We start from the raw sequence: 19,184 nt of genomic DNA on the forward strand, positions 1-19,184 counted from the left end.
CAGACATTTGAGGCTTGACCTTGCTTGGGGACCTTTGCTGTTGATGTGAGGTAATATCTCTCTCTTATAGCCTACCGTCTATACATGGATTTCTATGCAACGTCACGAAAAAATGCATGCGCAACCAAGAGGCAACCATAGAGCAACGGAAAAGAGCAAACGTTTATAACGTTGTGGACGGCCACCAAGCGTCTTCTGGCTGTGCGCGCATCTAGTTTTGTTGGTAAACGGGAAACCCGTGTATGGGAAATATACTGTAGGTCGCGAGATGCTTCGATTATGAAGTCGGACTTTTACTTTGAAGTAAGCACTGAACAGGAAATTAATCAGGCGCTGATTTGGCGCTGGCAAAGTTCACGTAAAGTGTTCCTGGATAGTTATTTTCTCTCCTTTCTTCCAGTACTGTTGAAAAAAGTATTTAGTGTTTCAAAACCGTTAGCGTAGAGTGATACAACGTATTTAATAGTAGATCAAACATGGACTAACGTTACTATCCTTGTGCAAATCAGTGAAGGCGTCATCTGTGAAGACAGCTGCGGTCGCAATGTGGAAGCTGGTACCCCTTCAATCTGGAGGTAGGTTAGGTTGTGGTTTCGTTTCTTGTTTCAAACCAAACGTTTGCTGGACCAAGATAATGTTGTCCTTTCAAACGGTGAATTTTCGTCAAACTTGTACGCTAAATAAAGCTAGCAGTCACCGGCTAACTTTGGCTGCAGTGACGTTACAGTTTGTCATGTGAGCTGTTAACATTAGATCTACTTGTGATAGCAAAAGGCATTTGACTTAGTAGCCTACTTCGTGCGCGATAACAGATGTGTCCAGATGTTTGATGAGAACGTAACCAGATGAGCTTCATACATCCATTGATTTTCAGGCGAAACATTTTACTTGCTGCCTGGAAAAGAGTATGTTGTGGGTCGCAAGAATTGTGAAATCCTACTTGGCAATGACCAGTCCATCAGCCGTGCCCATGCTCAGTTGTCTCTTAGCAACCAGGTAAGTCACGTCGCACCGGTCGCACCAGCCAGGTACGTGGGTTAAAATAAATCCCATAATTTCGTGGTGAAGGTATAGCAACACATGTTGCTCAAATTGTTGCTTTTGTATTAAAAGACGTTGACTCTGTTGACTTTGACTTTGAAGTTTCATATTCTGTCTGTGAGGTCCATGCAGTTCCACACAGTGACACACTGACAGTTTTCTGACATCTGTTAAGGGGTTTATCCACTCATGTTTTGTCTGCACCTAGAAAATCAATATTTCCCCAAACCACACCCTTCCCTAGACTGTAATAATCCCTCACTGTGCAGTTGGAGAGAGACATTACCAGTATAACATATGACAGGGAGATTGGAGTAAGAACTGTGGATATGAGTAGCCTACTTTTTTAAGATGGACTACATTATCGAGAAGGCATCTTGAGCATGCAATGGGTCGTTGTGAACGTTGGTGTGCAATTGTATATGAAGAGGCTGGGCCCTAGTTTGAAAGATGGTGGACAAATTGCAACGTCACATGTTTAACAAAAGGTAATTTGATAACTAGGCCAAATCAATTTTCTAATTTAACACTATAGGCAAGACACTGGATTGCACTGAAGAACACTGCTCAGTCAGCTCCATGCTCCCACATGTCACACGATAGTTAGGCCTAATAGTTCATACACAAAAACTTTGCATGTTGACAGACTGCACTTTGACCTCCATTTCAAATAGGGCTTGGTGAGTTCTATTTCCATATATTTGAGTGTATGAGTGAGTGCACTCATTGCCAGTTGCAAATTCTGTGTTACTCTCTTGTACAGAGTCTGACATTGAAGGACTCCTCTAAGTATGGCACTTTCATCAATGATGCACAGCTGACAGCCGGCACTGTCCAGACCCTGAAATCTGGAGACAGGTTGACCTTCGGGGTCTACCAAAGCAAGTTTAAGTAAGTGTGTTTTTGTTTTATTTGTGTGTGTTTGGATGTGTTTAAGTAAGTGTGTTTTTGTTTTATTTGTGTGTTTGGATGTGATTATGCTAAGGGTCGTTCACACTAGGAACAATAACTGTGAAGATAACTGTAACTATAACGATATTAGCATTGTTACCGTTATAGTTTATATGTGGATGTCGCCATTCATATTAGTTAGAGTGATACTCGTTTGCTGTTATCGCTAAAGTTCTCGTTAAAGTTCTCGTTCTTGGTGAGGAGAGTGTGAGGGTGTGTTCGGTTTCTGTCCGGTTCTTGTCAGGGTTGAAGAGGAGAGTGTGAGGGTGTGTTCCTCATGCTTGGAGAACGAGAGCAAGGCGGAGCTGTCCCAGGCCCTCTCCTCATTTGGTGGCCGGCTAGTGAGCTCATGGGACCAGGAGTGTACCCACCTCGTTATGCCTTCTGTGAAGGTCACCGTCAAGGTCAGTCCCAGACCCCATCAATCACCTCACATTTCAGAAACGTTTCATTCATTTACCCTGGACAATCCCCTCAGCAACAGCACTATAGCTACTGGCCCAGAAGCTTGAGGTTCTTACACTAATATGTGAACTTACCAAGGAGTTTCAGATACAGCAGAAGCAAATAACATCCTGGTATTAATCTAATTATGTGAAAACAAAAGATTAACACCAGACATGGGGGAGTCGCCATTTTTACGACCTGAGACTCGCTTGATCAGCATGTATAAAAGACTTGACTTGACTTGACTTTGACTTGATATTCATGACTTGAGACCTGACTTCAGTCAGATGGCTTGAAATGACTTGACTTTTTATATATACAGTGGCAAGAAAAAGTATGTGAACCCGTGCTAAAGTTGACTAAAAAGAGGAATAAAAAATGGAAATGGATCTTAATGCCTTAATTAAGAAAATGCGAGCGAACCGATCGCTGTTACTAGACCAGCAGCAAGTGGCAGATCAAATGAGTTAATCTGCGAATATGGAAGGCTCTACCGTTATACCAAAAAATAATAAAGTTTGGGTACACATATGATTTATCTGACAACTCAGAAAAGAAATGAACAGCAGTCTGCAAGGTCTGCTGTGCGCAAATTAGCGACATAACCACCACCACCACGTTGATTTTCATCTGTCAGAAGTTAGTTCCTAACGTCAAGTTTGAGGCATGTTGAGTTGGCTGTGAATCAATTATGCTTTTTTGTGAAGGATATTAGATTACAATGTATGAAATGGCAACGTGAAACATTTTCTTGTCTAAGTATAATCTGTATGCTAGCCGGTGATATGCTGATATTTAAGTCAGTGTAAACTAGACTAAAACGTCCCTGTCTCATAAGTTACAGTAACAACAGTCAGTAAGTAAACTGCCAGCAATCGGCATAGAAAAGTTAGCTTACTTCCCATGTTAGGCTTGTGTATAATATGATATAGCATTGAGGGCTTATGTATAATATGATATAGCATTGAGGCTTATGTTTAATATGATATAGCATTGAGGGCTTATGTATGATATGATATAGCATTGAGGCTTATGTTTAATATGATATAGCATTGAGGGCTTATGTATGATATGATATAGCATTGAGGCTTATGTTTAATATGATATAGCATTGAGGGCTTATGTATGATATGATATAGCATTGAGGGCTCATGTACAGTATAATATGACATAGCATTGAGGGCTCATGTATAATATGATATAGAATTGAGGGCTTATGTATAATATGATATAGCATTGAGGGTCCTAAAACTAGCTTGTGCAGCTCTAGTGTTGTGCCGATGCGCTTATCAAAATTTGGTAGTGACATTGACGGTAGCGTTTGATTGATTGATTAGTTCGTTACGTTTTTCAATGTTATTTGAGCTGATGGAGTTGCCAGGCTGGGTCCTTAGAGATGACGGGTGTAACTTGGATTGTTTGAATGCATTTTCATGATTTGATGTAGCCTACTTAAAGTTCGAGACATATTGAAACAATAATAGGCTATTTTATAATAGGTCTACTTGAAATACATTTATTGTTCATATACCTTTATAATGCTTGAATACAATGCCTTTTGAGTAATGAGTAGCAAAACATTTTTTTTTTGCAAATAAAACTCCAGCAGTTCATAACTAGCCTACTATAGCCTATTTCAAAATAAAAACGTGGGTAAATCATCATGAATTTGTATGACTTGACTTGTGACTTGCTTGACCCTAAGCTTTGACCTGCCTTGACCCAAGCTTTGACTTGCCTTGACTTGCCATCACTTGACATGTGACTTACTCCCACCTCTGGTTAACAGCAAAACACAATTTGATTGTAACAAAACTGTGGTCATTAAGCTTGTCTGTTTACAAACAAGAAGTCAGTTTTGATTTTTCCTTCTGCCCTTTTCTCTCTGTGTTCTCTTCTGTCTCTCTTCCTTTGCCCGTGTTTCTCTCCATCTCTCTCTCCTTCTCTTCTCTCTGTTCTCTCTCCATCTCTCTCCTTCTCTTCTCTCTGTTCTCTCTCCATCACTTCGTTCCCAGACCATCTGCGCTCTGCTCTGTGGGCGGCCCATAGTGACGCCGGACTTCTTCAGTGCGGTCAGCGCGGCCCTGAGGGAGAAGCGGAGCCCTCCGCAGGCACAGAGGTACTCCTGACCACTAGCCACATTCAGAATTACTTAACACAGAATACTGTAGCTCAGTGTTATTGACCGGACACTGGTGATCCACTTTAATCTAATTTGGTGACCAGTGGCCCACTATAATCTAATCTGGTGACTGGACACTGGTGGCCCACTATGATCTAATCTGGTGACTTGTGACCAGTGGCCCACTATAATCTAATCTAGTGACTGGACACTGGTGGTCCACTATAATCTAATCTGGTGACCAGTGGCCCACTATAATCTAATCTGGTGACCAGTGGCCCACTATAATCTAATCTAGTGACTGGACACTGGTGGTCCACTATAATCTAATCTGGTGACCAGTGGCCCACTATGATTTAATCTGGTGACTGGACACTGGTGGCCCAGTATGATCTAATCTAGTGACTGGACACTGGTGGTCCACTATAATCTAATCTGGTGACCAGTGGCCCACTATGATCTAATCTGGTGATTGGACACTGGTGGTCCACTATAATCTAATCTGGTGACCGGACACTGGTGGTCCACTATAATCTAATTTAGCCCTCCATAGATTCATCATGGGCTGAAAATATTTAAGCCGACCATATACCGACCATATACGGACCATATACCGACCATATACCGATGTTTGATTCGTTTGTTTTCACGGTTTTCAACTCTTTCGTTGCCGCCTATTCTGTTATTATTGTGTAGAAAGCAATCAAAGGAAGTGGTAATGGAACATCAGTAGCAGAGGAGCTCCTCACTCACGTGAGCACACGTCTGCAGCTGGCTCCATACTTGACAAGAGAAAGTTGTGCTATCAGTCACCCCCCTCCCCCGCTGCGTGTGTGCGTGCTGCTCCAAGGCGCCTTGTAGAATGCTAAACAGGCTACAAGACGTCAGATGGTTACCTTGCTGCCTAAGGAAACTCCTCTCCTGAAATAGATAATCGAGTAAATAGTCTCCTTACGCGGGTCTTCATGCCAAGCTCAGAGGAGTTTAGTTTGCAAATGTGGAGAGGAGTGTTTTCAAAAAAGAGTGTTGTCAGGAATGTTGTCTGTAGAGTAGGCTATATAGGGATACAGAAATGATCAAATAAACTAGTTAACACAAGTAACCACTTCTACTTAATGTAATGTATGTGCTAGTTTTTATTTTGTTATTTACCATTTCTTAACTGTTACACTCCTTATCCATGCTTTTTGGTTGTGGCCTCTTTACGGTCATAACTTTAGAGTACAAACATCTCCATAAATATCAATAAGCAAATATAACCTCTTAATTTGTTCTCAAAATGCACTAGATTGATGCATTTAAGCGACTGTCTCATTAAATTCCATCACACACAAACCCCAGTCCCTAACAAGGTGTGTGTGTGTGTGTGCGTGTGCATGTGCGTGTGCTAGTTATTACCCTGAGATTGACGAGCCCAGTCTAACCAAAGAGGATGTGGATCTGAGCTCTCGCCCTGAGCGTCAGCGACTCTTTGCTGGAAAGAACTTCATCTTCCTCAACTCCAAACAGGTAGTTCACAAACCTGCAGCTGCACAACTAAATATACTGAGCAGGAGATATAGGAGATATACAGAGGATTTGTATTTCTTACGTTTATTTGAAAAATACGGATTGTGTGTATTATATACTACTAAGATTTACTCTTTTAACATTTCATTTAAGACACTGATGTGGTGTGCTTAGTTAGTACTGTGTGTGTGTGTGTGTGTGTGTGTGTGTGTGAGTGTGTGAGTGTGTGTGTGTGTGTGTGCGTGCGTGCGTGCGTGCGTGCGTGCGTGCGTGCGTGCGTGCGTGCGTGCGTGCGTGCGTGCGTGTGTGCGTGCGTGCGTGCGTGCGTGCGTGCGTGCGTGCGTGCGCGCGCGCGCTAGTGTTGAGTTTGTGTCGTCTGCATTCCTACGTATTTGTGCAGTGTCTGAGTTTTACGGTTGACAGGCCACATTACATAAGACACACACACACACACACTCACACACACACATTCACCTCTGGGGTCCCACTCTCACTGTTCTGGAGAGCCACTGCATTTTATTAAAGAGCCTGTTTGTACATGGGAGGGCTTATTGCTGGGACAGACCCCTCTGTCCAGACGCTAGGCCATAAGCGTGCCTTTATGTAAGATTATTTTATGTAATTTATTAATTATTAATGTATAAGGCCCGGACGATGGATCTATTATGAAACACTTGGCTCTTTGTCTTCCACTATTTGACTGTCTAATGGTGATGATAAGTAAAAGATCTACCTACATACTAATGACTTCAATATTAGTATATTCCAATGAGTGTTTCTAGATGAGCCTGTGGCTCAGAGTAATTGCAGCAGGCTTTTGTATGTTTCTTATATTTAGTGCCCGTAAGCAAGTTGGAGACTATAGCCTCTAACTACAGATAAATCACATGAATGGTGTGTGTGTCTGTCTGTGTGTCTGTCTGTGTGTGTCTGTGTGTCTGTCTGTGTGTGTGTGTGTGTGTGTGTGTTTTGGCTGTGTGTGTATTTGTGTGTTGTTCCTATAGATGAAGCGCTTGAGTCAGGCAGTGGGTTATGGAGGTGGGCGGAGTCAGCTCCTGGAGGAGGGGTCTGTCCCTGTGTCACTCCTGGAGTCGCCAGGGAGCTGCGTGATTGACATGGCAGTAGGCAGCTCTCAGACACTAATCTCTGCCTCTTCCAGGAAGTGGATAGATGCTGTGGGTCAGGTTCTCCACAGGTAAGTACCGGCAAACTCACAATACCAGGCCATCAACAGCTCTTGTGATAGAACCTCGTGTGTGTGTGTGTGTGTCTATGTGTGTGTGTGTGTGTGTGTGTTGCTTGGCCTTTGGGGTGAGGAAGAGGGAAGATGGAGGCTTGTTGCCATGGTTGTCACTCTACTTCCTGTGTGAAACAGACAGGGCCAGCGGTGGATCTCTGAATCTGAAATCGGATTGGCTGCCATCTATGTCAATAACTCCACCTACTGCAATCCTTATGCTCCGACGGCGACAGGTTGGTCCCTGCTGCAGCCTGCTCCCATTCACAGACTTGCACACCCTTATTCTTACACACACACACACACACACACATAAAGGAGCTTTTCTCTGTGCGGTGTGTGTCGTGCAGAGTCTGTGAGGATGAGGAAGGTCATCCCAGGGCCCTCGCTATCCCAGAGTGCTGCAGTGGACGAGACGGTTCTCCCAGCGGCGTCGCAGAATATCACCGCCTACGTGGTTAACACAGAACCCTCACAGGGCATCAGCGGGTATGAAGGGAATACACACATATTCCACACATTCCATATGTCCATGTGTACACACACACACACACACACACACACACACACACACACACACACACACACACACACACACACACACACATTGACATGACAAGAGACGTACGTGACTGTAACATCTTCTGCCTAACTGAGACGTGGTTAACACCGTCAGTGCCGGACCATGCAATTCAGCCTGTACATCGCAAGGACAGAACAACGGATTCTGGCAAAACTAGAGGAGGGGGGGTATGCATTTTTGTGAACAACAGCTGGTGTGATAGCCGGAATGTCATGGTACTAGCAAAACACTGCTCACCTGGTTTGGAGCTCATCACTGTGAAATGCAGGCCATTTCCCCTTCCCCGGGAGTTCACATCCGTCATCATCACCACCATCTATATACCACCTCAAGCGGACACTGATACAGCACTGAAGGAGTTGTCCAGGACTCTCAGAAAGCAACAGAATGACAACTTGGATGCAGCTGTGATTGTGGCTGGTGACTTCAATAAGGCCCGTCTCAAGAAGGTCATGCCGGATTTTTATCAGCACGTCAAATGTAACAGCAGAGGGGAGAGGACACTGGATCACTGCTACACCTTGTTCAAAGATGGATACAAAGCCAAGTCTCTTCCTCCTTTCGGCAAATCAGATCATGCTGCAATATTCCTTTTGCCCAGGTACCAGCAAAAACTGAAACGCGAGCCTCCAGCCATGCGTGAGGTGACGCTCTGGTCAGAGGAGTCTGAAAACATGCTCCAAGTTCCGCTGAGCATTGTGGACTGGGATGTGTTCAGATCTGAAGAGAACATCGATGAGTTTACAGAAGCAGTAGTAGGGTTCATAGGGAAGCTTGTGGATGACACTGTTCCCAAAGCCATCATGAAGACATACCCAAACCAAAAGCCATGGGTAAACCACTCCATCCGCGAAGCTCTGAATGAACAAACTGCTGCTTATAGATCAGGACTTCTATCTGGAAACATGGAGGAATATAAAGCTGCCACATACAATCTACGGAGAATGGTGAAAGAAGCCAAGAGACGGTATGGGGAAAAGATCCGGTCCCAGTTTGAACAGTCAGATTCCAGGTGTATGTGGCAAGGGCTACGGGTGATGTCGGACTACAAATCACCAACTTCCACCATTGGGAACGCTGACCCCTCGCTGGCAGATGAGCTCAACACATTCTACGCGCGCTTTGACCAAAATGTGGAGGACATCACCCAGGCGCATGTTGAATGTGCGTCAGTCCTGTCAGGCCCAGTGGAGACTGCGTTCATGACGCTCTCAGAGCATGACGTGCGGAGAGCATTTAGGAGCGTGAACACCAGAAAAGCGGCAGGTCCAGATGGCACTCCTGGACGAGTATTCAAAACCTGCGCAGATCAACTTGCTCCTGTATTCACCAAAATATTCAACCTCTCTTTGGCTCAGTCAACTGTACCAACTTGTTTTAAAAGATCAACAATTGTTCCTGTTTCAAAGAATTCACATCCTGCTGGCCTGAATGACTACCGTCCAGTTGCTCTGACGTCTATAGCCATGAAGTGCTTTGAGAGGTTGGTCAAAAATTACATCTGCTCATCATTGCCCTTAAATCTAGATCCCTTGCAGTTTGCATATCGGACTAATAGATCTACTGATGATGCCATCAATTGTATACTGCATACTGCATTAGCCCACCTTGATAACAGGGCAGGGAATTATGTGAGACTGCTGTTTTATAGATTTTAGCTCAGCATTTAATACAATCAAACCTGTATTACTACTCACTAAGTTGGAAGATCTTGGACTGAATTCATCTCTGTGTAAATGGATTTGTAACTTCCTGACTGGTAGACCCCAGGCCGTGCGGGTGGGTAGTCACATCTCTTCATCCCTTACGCTCAATACAGGAGCGCCACAGGGATGTGTTCGAAGTCCATTGTTGTATTCCCTCTACACATACGACTGTACAGCAGTACATTATTCCAACATCATTGTCAAGTTTGCTGATGACACAGCAGTAGTTGGCCTCATTTCAAAGAACAATGAGCAGGTTTACTTGAGTGAAGTAGACAGGTTATCTAACTGGTGCCAGGAAAACAACCTCCTCCTGAATGTTACGAAGACCAAGGAGATGTTTATAGATTTCAGGCGTGATCAGCATAAGATTTATCAACCACTTATGATCAATGACTCAAGTGGAAAGGGTAGAGAGTTTTAAATATCTTGGAGTCCATATTACTAAAGACCTAACTTGGACCATCAGCGTCTTTTCCACCTCAGACGCCTCAAGTACTTCAAGTTACCTCAACAACTACTGAAGAACTTTTACAGAACCACCATTGAAAGTGTTATCACTGGGAGTATTAACAGCTTGGTATGGAAATAGCACTGAGCTAGACCGTAAAGCTCTGAAGAGAGTAGTCTGAAGAGATCAGCTGAACGTACCACCAGAAGTGCCCTACCCAATCTACAGGAAATTTACCTAAGGAGATGTCAGTCGAGAACAAGAAAAATGATCAGGGATCCCAGTCACCCCAACAACTGCCTCTTACCGAAACGTTACCGCTGCCTGAAGTCCAACACGGAGAGAATGCGGAAAAGTTTTTACCCCCAGGCTATCAGGATTCTAAATGAGGATTGTAGCAGGAGCACCAGCATACAGTACAGCAGCCTAAACACTTTGCACTTTGGACTTTATTTCTTTATTCTTCTCCCTTTTTTATATATATATCCTTTGCACAGTCTTGGAGTCAGTGGAACAAGCATTTCACTGCATTTATAGGCTACCTGTATAATGTATGTGACAAACATTTGATTTGATTTGATTTGATTTGACATTGGTGCACATATCACATATAGTCATGTAGTGATGCTGCAAGGTTGAAGTGGTTTTTGAGGAATAAGATTATTTAGCCATAAAAATGTGAACTCATTTGCCTGTTTAACAATGTGGTGTGATGGATATTGCCTGAGCCATTACCTTTTTATTTTATTGACCTGCTCCTTGTTCAGTTCATTCCTTGTTCACTTTGTTTTTTTTCTGCCTGTAGCCCAGAGGTCAGTGAGATGACCTCTGTCGGAGAGACACCGGAGAAACAGCCCAGTCGTGCACGGTCAACATCACATCCCAAGACAACACCCTCCTCCTCCTCCTCCTCCTCCTCCTCTTCCTCCTCCTCCTCTTTTTTCCAGAAGCCTCCTGTCACCAAGGACACGCCAGCCTCATGTACCACCATCACAGAGACGATGATGACGCCACTTACTGTCGCTCAAACCAGCCAATCAGAGAAAACCAGGAAGGCAGACCTGGCTGTGTCCAGCAAGAGGCCCAGCGGCCGTGACGCTGACTCAGCGAAATTCAGGGCTCCACAGGGTGCGCTCAACAAGACGTCCCCCCAGAAACAGTCCGCCCTGACAAACTTCTTTCAGCCTGTCAGCAAAAAAAGGTACAAATTTACTGTTGACTGGAACATGATGATGGAAATCAGTGTCCTTATATGCCTCACTGTGACTTTGTATACATCTTAATACTACAGTATAGATATATATGGCCATCTCACCCTGTAAGCAAAAGAAAGTTATCACCCGGAGAGAAGACATACTCTTTTCTGATTGGCTGGCGGGGTGGCTTTTAATTCTGAATAACGGGACACCTATGAAGTAGATCTGGTAAAAAAAAGTTTAATCGCCGTTCCATATCAATGCTTATGAATGGTAACTATAACAACCATAGTAGGACGACGGTTGAGCCTGGAAGCAGGCTTCGCAACAATGGAATCAACTGTAAACAAGCTTACTGTCCATGCTATCCCTGTTATAGGGCCAACGAAAGTTGTACAACAAGCTGAACTAGTGAGCTTCTTTTTAAACGGAACCGCCTGTTTCCTTTGCTTTACAGTGGCAACCGGGTGATAAGTGGGATAACGGCCTTCGAGGTGTCCAGTTATACGGAATTATACGGAGTTCTACTCCGCTGCGCGTCGGGGAGTTCTGCCTCTCGCCCTCGTCCATTAATTCCGTATAACAGGACACCTCGGTGGCCGTTATCCCTTACTTAAAGCAGTATGCTGTTTTTTGTGCAGCTGACCCATAATGCTTTGTTTCAGACCTCGAGATGGCAGCGTGGAAGCAAGCCAATCAGAGATCAAGCTTTTCCGGTTGGATAGCGAGGAAGAGGAACTCAATAAAAGGAATTGCACCCCTGCTGTGGCTCACACTCCCACCGTTAACCCCACACACACGACCACGCGCACACACACAGGCACACACTCCACAACCACCACGACTGCAGCCCCGAGTCCCCAACACCGGACTGTACAGGGGTCAGCCTCGGACCGCAACCAGGACAGAAGTTCTGGTCCCGCTGCAGGGTTTAGCGCTAGTCCCAGCCTGGGTCTGGGTCCGGCATTAGGTTCTGCGTCAGGGCTGGGGTCATCCAGGGGAATGCTAGACGGACTCTCCAGTGGGTTCACAGGACAGGAGACTAAGAAGAGAAAGGAGATGGAGCAGGAAGAGCCTGCAGAGCCAGATCTGGACCTGTCCCTAGAGGAACTGGAGTCCATCATGATGGACGACATGGACATGGACATGCCCCCTGAGCCCACAGCCAATAAAAAACAGCGCTTGGACCAGGAAGAGCAAAGCTCAGCCAATTGGAAAGCACACCAGAACCAGAAAGAAAATGGCAACACCAGTTGGCAGAAGTCTTCGGAGACTCTGAAACAAAACACTAAAAATCAGACATCAGAGTGGGGCAGTTCTACCAATCAGAAGCAGTTGCCGGAGCAGGAAAGGAAAGCCTCCACCAATCAAAAACAGAAGGTGGAGCAAAAGGAAGATGTCAAAGAAGAGGAAGTGTCTTTTGTGGTAACTACCGGCATTCTGTTCTACGCTAACTATAATTGTTATTTTCCTTTTGTCTGACCAAAGGATTTCTACTACTGTATATCATGAGAACTGACCCAAAGTTATAGGTGGCCATTTGAATGTTTGATGTTTGTATCTTTAAGGTTGCAAAACCTAACGGACCCACTCCGTCTGATGAACACCAACCTGTCAAAAGCAGCTCTGTAAAAGAAGAAAAGAAGGTGACAGACAATCTCACATACACCCAAGGGGTACAACAGCAGTAAACAACATAATTGCCAGCTAATGTCAAAGGCGAATGTTGAATAGTTGAATAGTAGTTGGTTTATTCTATGGTTTAATTAGCTCATTAGGCATAGACCACCAGATCCGACACTTATTTTTCCTCTCAGTAATTGTAATAAGCGAGACGAATGCCTGTGTGTGGGGGGGGGGACTCCCATATTCAGATGCATGTGTTTATGTGTGTGAGCCTTTGTGTGTTCCATCCTGTGTGTGTGTGTGTGTGTGCGTGTGTGTGTGTGTCTGTGCGTGCGTGCGTGTGTGTCTGTGCGTGCGTGCGTGCGTGTGTGTCTGTGTGTGTGCGTGCGTGCATGTGTGTCTGTGCGTGTGTGTGTGTGTGCGCGCGTGCGTGCGTGCGTATGTGTGTGTGCGTGCGTGTGTGCGCGTGCGTGTGTGTGCGTGCGTGTGTGTGTGTGTGCTCCAGGACCCTAAGACTGACCCGGAGCTGCCCAGGGGGCTGCTGCTGGTGGAGTTCAAGTCTCTGGTGGTCAGCTCCTCACGGACGCGCACGGAACCCCTGCAGCACCACACCTCCAACCACAAGAACTTCAAACGGTTCCGCAAGGTCAGTCACATGACCTATCCCAGTCATCTAAACTAGTAGGTCAGGCGTGTGTGTGTGTGTGTGTGTGTGTGTGTGTGTGTGCGTGTGCGCGTGTGCAAGCTGACTTTGTGTACCTTGTTCTATTGATAGGCTCTTTTTTGTGTGTTTATTGTGTGTGTGTGTGTATTGAGAGTAGCTGTGCTCTCTGAATGGAGTTCTGATCCCTGGGGGTGTGAGTGACCTCTGCCTTTGTAACAGGCCTTATTCCTTGCAGCCACCAGAGGGCGCACACGTGACTACTGTTTATGTGCTCACAGCCACAATCAACAAGCCAGGCAGGATATGCCTGTGTGTGGCCATTTCTAGAACATGCATTTGTCTTTGTGTGTGTGTGTGTGTGTGTGTGCGCGCATGCGCATGTGTCTGTGTGTATGTGCGTAGGTCCCTGTCCCAGGCTCGCAGGGTCTCCCTCAGATCATCGGCGGCTCTGACCTGGTGGCCCACAGCAGAGGGAAGAACTCCGAGCTGGAGGAGTGGCTTAAAGAGGCCGCGGAGGTGAGGGGGGGGGGTTTAAGAGAAGGAAAAGTCAGATTGTGTGTGTGTGTGTTTGTGTGCATGCTTATGTATCTGTACTGTCTGTGTGTGTTTGTGTTTGTATGCTTGTTTATTGAGTGTGTGTTTGTTTGTATATGTACTGTGTGTGTGTGTGTGTGTGTGTGTGTACTGTACTCTACTATAAGCATGATGAAGTGTGTTTGCTCTTGCGAGTTCAGGCCTTTGGTGCAGTAAAGTTCCATTATTTTTAATTGTGTATGTGATGCTATAATTGTCTGTGATGTGATATGAAAATGATATTGAGTTGAGTTAATGCTGAACATGGTTATGGGCCTTTAAGCATATCCAGTATATTTACATAGTAAAATTGTTATTACAACCGTCTCAACCTGTGTCTGTGTCTGTGTCTGTGTCTGTGTGTGTGTGTGGTAGGAAGAGAAACAACAAGAAAAGGAGCAGGCAGTGGGAGATGAGCTGTTCAGGTAAATAGATATGCGTCTCTCTCCTTCTCTTTCCTTCACCCTCTATCAGACCGCTGTACTTGCCTTTGTTAGTTTATTTGTTATCACAATCACATGTTTTTTTTTTCCACTTTTTCTTCAAATTAGGAAATTGAGGCAATGAAATCAAAACTGATAAAGCACATGTTAGCCTTTGATTGTGTAATGCCTTCTACACACACAGGCATGCGCACACACAGAGGGGGTAGCTTGCTTCTAAGATAAATTCTAGTGTTTGTTACATAAACTCTCCATCTCTTTCCATTCTCACTGCTTCTCTGTTAATCTCTCTCTCTCTCTCTCTCTCTCTCTCTCTCTCTCTCTCTCTCTCTCTCTCTCTCTCTCTCTCTCTCTCTCTCTCTCTCTCTCTAGCTCAGTGCCATCTCTACGTACAGCTAATCCTGGCAACAGAAATGCTGACTTAGATAATTTACTCACTCACACACAAACACACTCAGAGTAACTGTATATCCACCAACCTCCTTTTTCTCCCACATAACACATCAGTACAGTCTAACACAAATTTGATCTCCGCCTTTTTTTTTGTCCATTTCTTGTTTACATGTCCACATGGTCCAGTGTGTTTAAATGTACGTTTGTTATCTTGCTGTTGTTTATGTTCCTACTCATTCACTGATGATTGCTAAGTAAACACAGAGACGAGCCGGTTTGAAGGGTCATGAGAACTAGTGTAAGAAGCTAGTCATGTCCCCACGAGCCCCTGAACGCTCAGAAAATAAATCCCTAATGCAGACTGCCAATGTCCGTGGTGAGGAACATGCTAGAACCCAGGTGGTGAGGAACATGCTAGAACCCAGGAGATTCTGAGGACAGTCACAGGGCAATATAGTAACAGAACAAAAAGGCTGTCAGTCAAAAGACCAGCTTCTAGGCCCCAGCTGTGGCGCGACTGGCTGGGGCACCTGCACCGTACGCCGGCGACCCGGGTTCGATTCCCGCCCCGTGGTCCTTTCCGGATCCCACCCCTGCTCTCTCCCACTCACTTCCTGTCACTCTCCACTGTCACCATCATTAAAGGCATAAAAAGCCCAAAAATGTAACTTAAAGGACCAGTGGGGTACTACGAAGCACGTTAGACATATCTAGGCTATGTAGACATATCGAGGCTTGACAAAGCCTTGACTCAGCAAGTCAAGCATCTAAACTCAACATCGCAAGTTTGGGTATACGTTGAGTGATACTACGATTGCAGTTATGCAGATATATTTTGCAGATATATTTGTCAAACTAGGCTTTCAGCTCAGATCTGTGCGTGTTCTCGGTGTTGGGATGACATTGGCCAATCGTGTAACGTGGAGACGCACAAGACCGCCTCTATTTAAAAACAATTACTTCCGCATTCATGAGCGATAGCTTAATCTACACTGCGGTCATTTTTTGTGTCTAACCTATAACATCAATTGTCATCAGTTGTTGTATGGTATGCACGTCCATAGTGGGATATTTGCACGCACAGCACTATTAAAGCGCATTCAAGATCCAAAATGTTAGTAGAGGTGGAGCTCCACCTGTAAGATATATGACAGAATCCTACACGTGAGAACTTCGTTTTTAAGACAATTGATTGGTCAGTGTGCGGTAGATTACACGATTTGAGCTATAACTTAACACATAACCTCCTCCCGACCAGGTTTGGTTGACAGCATAAGATACCATGGTGTAGCCTAGAAATCTAGACGCGCCCCTAGCGGCTGCCAGGGCTAGTCTAGCAACTCTCCGTTGGCTTGTGAGCTCCAGAAATCGAAACTTAATCAGGACATTGAAATCGTGTATAGAGTCGTTTGGTGGGCTTAACATAATGATTGATTGAGTTGCAACGGTTTGGCTTGAATTCCCTGCTACTTGAAAACAAATATCCTATTGCGTCCTATTGCGTGCAGAGGGAATTTGAAAGACAACTGATTATCATTTTAATGTGGGTCTGGCTCGCCAGGCTAACCATGGTGATATAGCGACACTAAAACGGATCCAATTTTGTGTCACAGCATAGCCTGGCTTTGAGGGCAACATACCTCGCTAACCCACTAATCGAGATTCGTAGTACACCCCATAACTTCTGGATGTAGCCGCATCTTGTCTGTTTTGAAGAGCAAGTTTGATCCAGCTGTGTGTGTTTGGGGGGGGGGGGGTCCCATATTCAGACAGATGTGTCTTGTTGAGGGAGGCTGATAGAGTTGGTGCTGGTGTAACTAGCAGAGGCATGGGAGAGGTAGGTGGAAAAAGTACACACACTAAAACCTAAAACACTGTTGCCAGGAAACCATGGCAGGCCCCTGATGTAACCTCAGCAGAGCAAGGTGTGTCTCCTCTGCCTGAGCAGAAATGGACCACTCATCCCAACATCTCTCCTCGGCCATGCAGAAAAAGAAAGGGAGAGGAGAGCGGAAGGAAGGGAAGAAGGGAAGTGTGAGGGAGATAAATGGCAAAGAAAACAGCTCTGGTGCCCCCTCCTCTCCTGTACCAAAGAGAGGAGAGGGGAAAAAAAAGGCGCCAGACATATTTTATTGTGTGCCTGTTTGGTTTGCTTAGTGGAGAACGTTGTCTGATGGGGACGGTCAACAGTGATATTTTTAAAGCCGGCTGATCTTTCCGTCCAGCGAGGGGTGTCCTTGACCTGCTGTTGGAATGTTAAAAGCTCGCTGGGAGGACTTTTATGACTCTATATTCTCATTCTTTGCTGGTTGATGTGCTCTGGTTGAAATTCCTCTTCTTTCTACCTGTCTTCTGTCTTTCTACCTGTCTATCTATCTGGTTTGTTATCGATAAGCAATTAAGCAAACCATTTTGTTTTAACAGGTACAACCCCAGACCTTCTGGGAAGAGATCTATGAAATTCTGACAAGTGCAAAAAGAAGAACCAAGAAGAAAATGTTTCATTCTTAACAGTTCTGGGACTTGTTGATGGAAGCCTGAGTGTATGTTGGGATTATGTTGAAGCCCAGCGAGGCTAGTTTGATCTAGATAATATGCAGATAATGAGTGATATGCCTTAGATCAGTGTATGTGCTGGCCAGACAAATCCCCTGATTGCATGATGTTTTCGCAGTATTCTATTGTATGTGTTTAACATTTTTGTTTACAATTCACGGATGGCAAGCAATGTAAGAAAAACACAAGATGCGAGTTCTTATTTGAATATTTTGAAAAGATTTATTTGTTCTTAATAAAAAATATTGTATACAAAACATTTATTAAAACCTTCCTTTCTGTCTGTAATCAGAAGGATAAGTCACGCTTTGAGCTTGGGCGAATCAGCGGGCTGAAAGAGAAGGTAGAATATATACCTGCTTGTGCGTCGAGACCTCCTCACACACTCGTTTCATTATCGCACTCTGCCCACACACTGTTTTCGCAACTTAGTCATGTAGCTATATAATCATGTGATAGTTAGCATGTATCATTGTTATTATAAGCAGTTTTCATGTATATGACGCACACCGGATTCCCAGAGATTGAGCCAGAGTGGAGGATTTGGGCGGAATTCACTACAAGCCTACCATCATCGACGTCAGACAGACGAACCGCAGACAGGCTTGTTCCAGAGAATTAAGATTGGCCATCTTGGCGTGAAAACAACAGCCGCTGCCCACCAAGCTGCTGCCCTGGTCGTGGCGAGTCTGGGGGTCTTGCAGGGCTGGTTTCTGGTCGATTGGTATTGTGAGCTGGCCGGGGGACACGTCCGTCTGTGTTTCCATTTGCCGTCCGTCATGTTTGAATTCCAGCCATTGTTTTCGGTGGGACTGTCCAGGGGACCGCGCATGACTGACCTAGGCCAGTGAATGAGGATAGACAGGCCCTACTCCCCAAGCTTTTTAACCCATTCTCCATTGGCTGTACTTGCACGAGACAGACACAGTAGTTTGGCACAGTAGAAAACATTTAAGGAGAGTTGCCTTTGACTCACAACAAAGAGCTGCAACGTGAGAGGTTTGGTACCCACCAAAGTACACAGTAACTGAGGCGACAGTTGTTGTCAGAAACGTGAAAACAATGGCACTTGGTTGAGTTATGTTAAGAGAATGGAGACAATGCAGAAGACACAAGTCCAGGAGGTAATGCCTTACATTCAGTTGCACAGCAAAGGAGAAACAACAGGGTCACGGACAAGCAGTCTTGCCTTCAAAGAGCCACCATGCAAACAGGATTTCATTCTACTCCTCATACTACTCAATTAACCAATTTCTCAACAAACTTCAGGCTAATGATTAATTCTAGATGCACTAGAGCTAGGCTGCATCAAAGCCTACAGCCATGCAAGCCATATAAGAGATCAGACGATATGCCTCAGGGTCAATTCATTGCATAGCAGAACTATTTCAGACTGGCTCAAAGTTTCAGCTGCAGATCTATAGGAAAATAAATGAATATTTTTTTTTTTTTTAAAGTAACAAAGCTTTAAGTAATTAATTAACAACCTAAAGGCAACCTGATCTGCATTTGGTTGGTTGTTATTGAGGTGGCAGGAGATGTAGTCATTTCCTGTGTATTAGCCACATTGTGTATAAACCGCAGGACAGTGTTTTAAGCTAGTCAAAAAAAAAAACGAAACCATATTAATACCATATTAACTGCCACCGTGTATTTAACCTCATAGCTGAAGAAATCAATGTATAA

At 44.7% G+C, this 19,184-nt stretch overlaps 2 protein-coding genes across 7 annotated transcripts; both read left to right on the forward strand.

The window, feature by feature from the left end:
* The first annotated feature begins 307 nt into the window (after positions 1-307).
* Positions 308-17,757, forward strand: nbn (nibrin). 6 transcript variants are annotated; one of them, XR_006034574.1, is made up of 17 exons: positions 309-575; positions 875-996; positions 1,805-1,932; positions 2,237-2,396; positions 4,455-4,558; positions 5,953-6,070; positions 7,075-7,265; positions 7,446-7,543; positions 7,658-7,796; positions 10,853-11,248; positions 11,909-12,668; positions 12,812-12,889; positions 13,375-13,380; positions 13,449-13,515; positions 13,936-14,049; positions 14,482-14,531; positions 17,367-17,757. XR_006034574.1 is itself a non-coding variant. In XM_042106768.1 (16 exons), exons 1-15 carry the CDS (start codon positions 545-547, stop codon positions 14,520-14,522), a joined length of 2,439 nt encoding a protein of 812 aa, XP_041962702.1. In that variant the 5' UTR covers positions 308-544; the 3' UTR covers positions 14,523-14,531; positions 17,367-17,757. The 6 variants fall into 6 exon arrangements, 5 of the variants coding, with proteins under 5 accessions (XP_041962702.1, XP_041962698.1, XP_041962699.1 ...); XM_042106768.1 differs by lacking the exon at positions 13,936-14,049 and having other exon boundaries at positions 308-575; XM_042106764.1 differs by having other exon boundaries at positions 13,375-13,515.
* On the forward strand, positions 7,808-10,844 carry LOC121720538. Its single transcript, XM_042106777.1, has 2 exons — positions 7,808-7,969; positions 8,019-10,844. Exon 2 carries the CDS (start codon positions 8,103-8,105, stop codon positions 9,546-9,548), a length of 1,446 nt encoding a protein of 481 aa, XP_041962711.1. The 5' UTR covers positions 7,808-7,969; positions 8,019-8,102; the 3' UTR covers positions 9,549-10,844.
* Positions 17,758-19,184: the final 1,427 nt, after the last annotated feature.

This window comes from Alosa sapidissima, chromosome 10 (assembly GCF_018492685.1).
Source record: "Alosa sapidissima isolate fAloSap1 chromosome 10, fAloSap1.pri, whole genome shotgun sequence".
NCBI lineage: Eukaryota > Metazoa > Chordata > Actinopteri > Clupeiformes > Clupeidae > Alosa > Alosa sapidissima.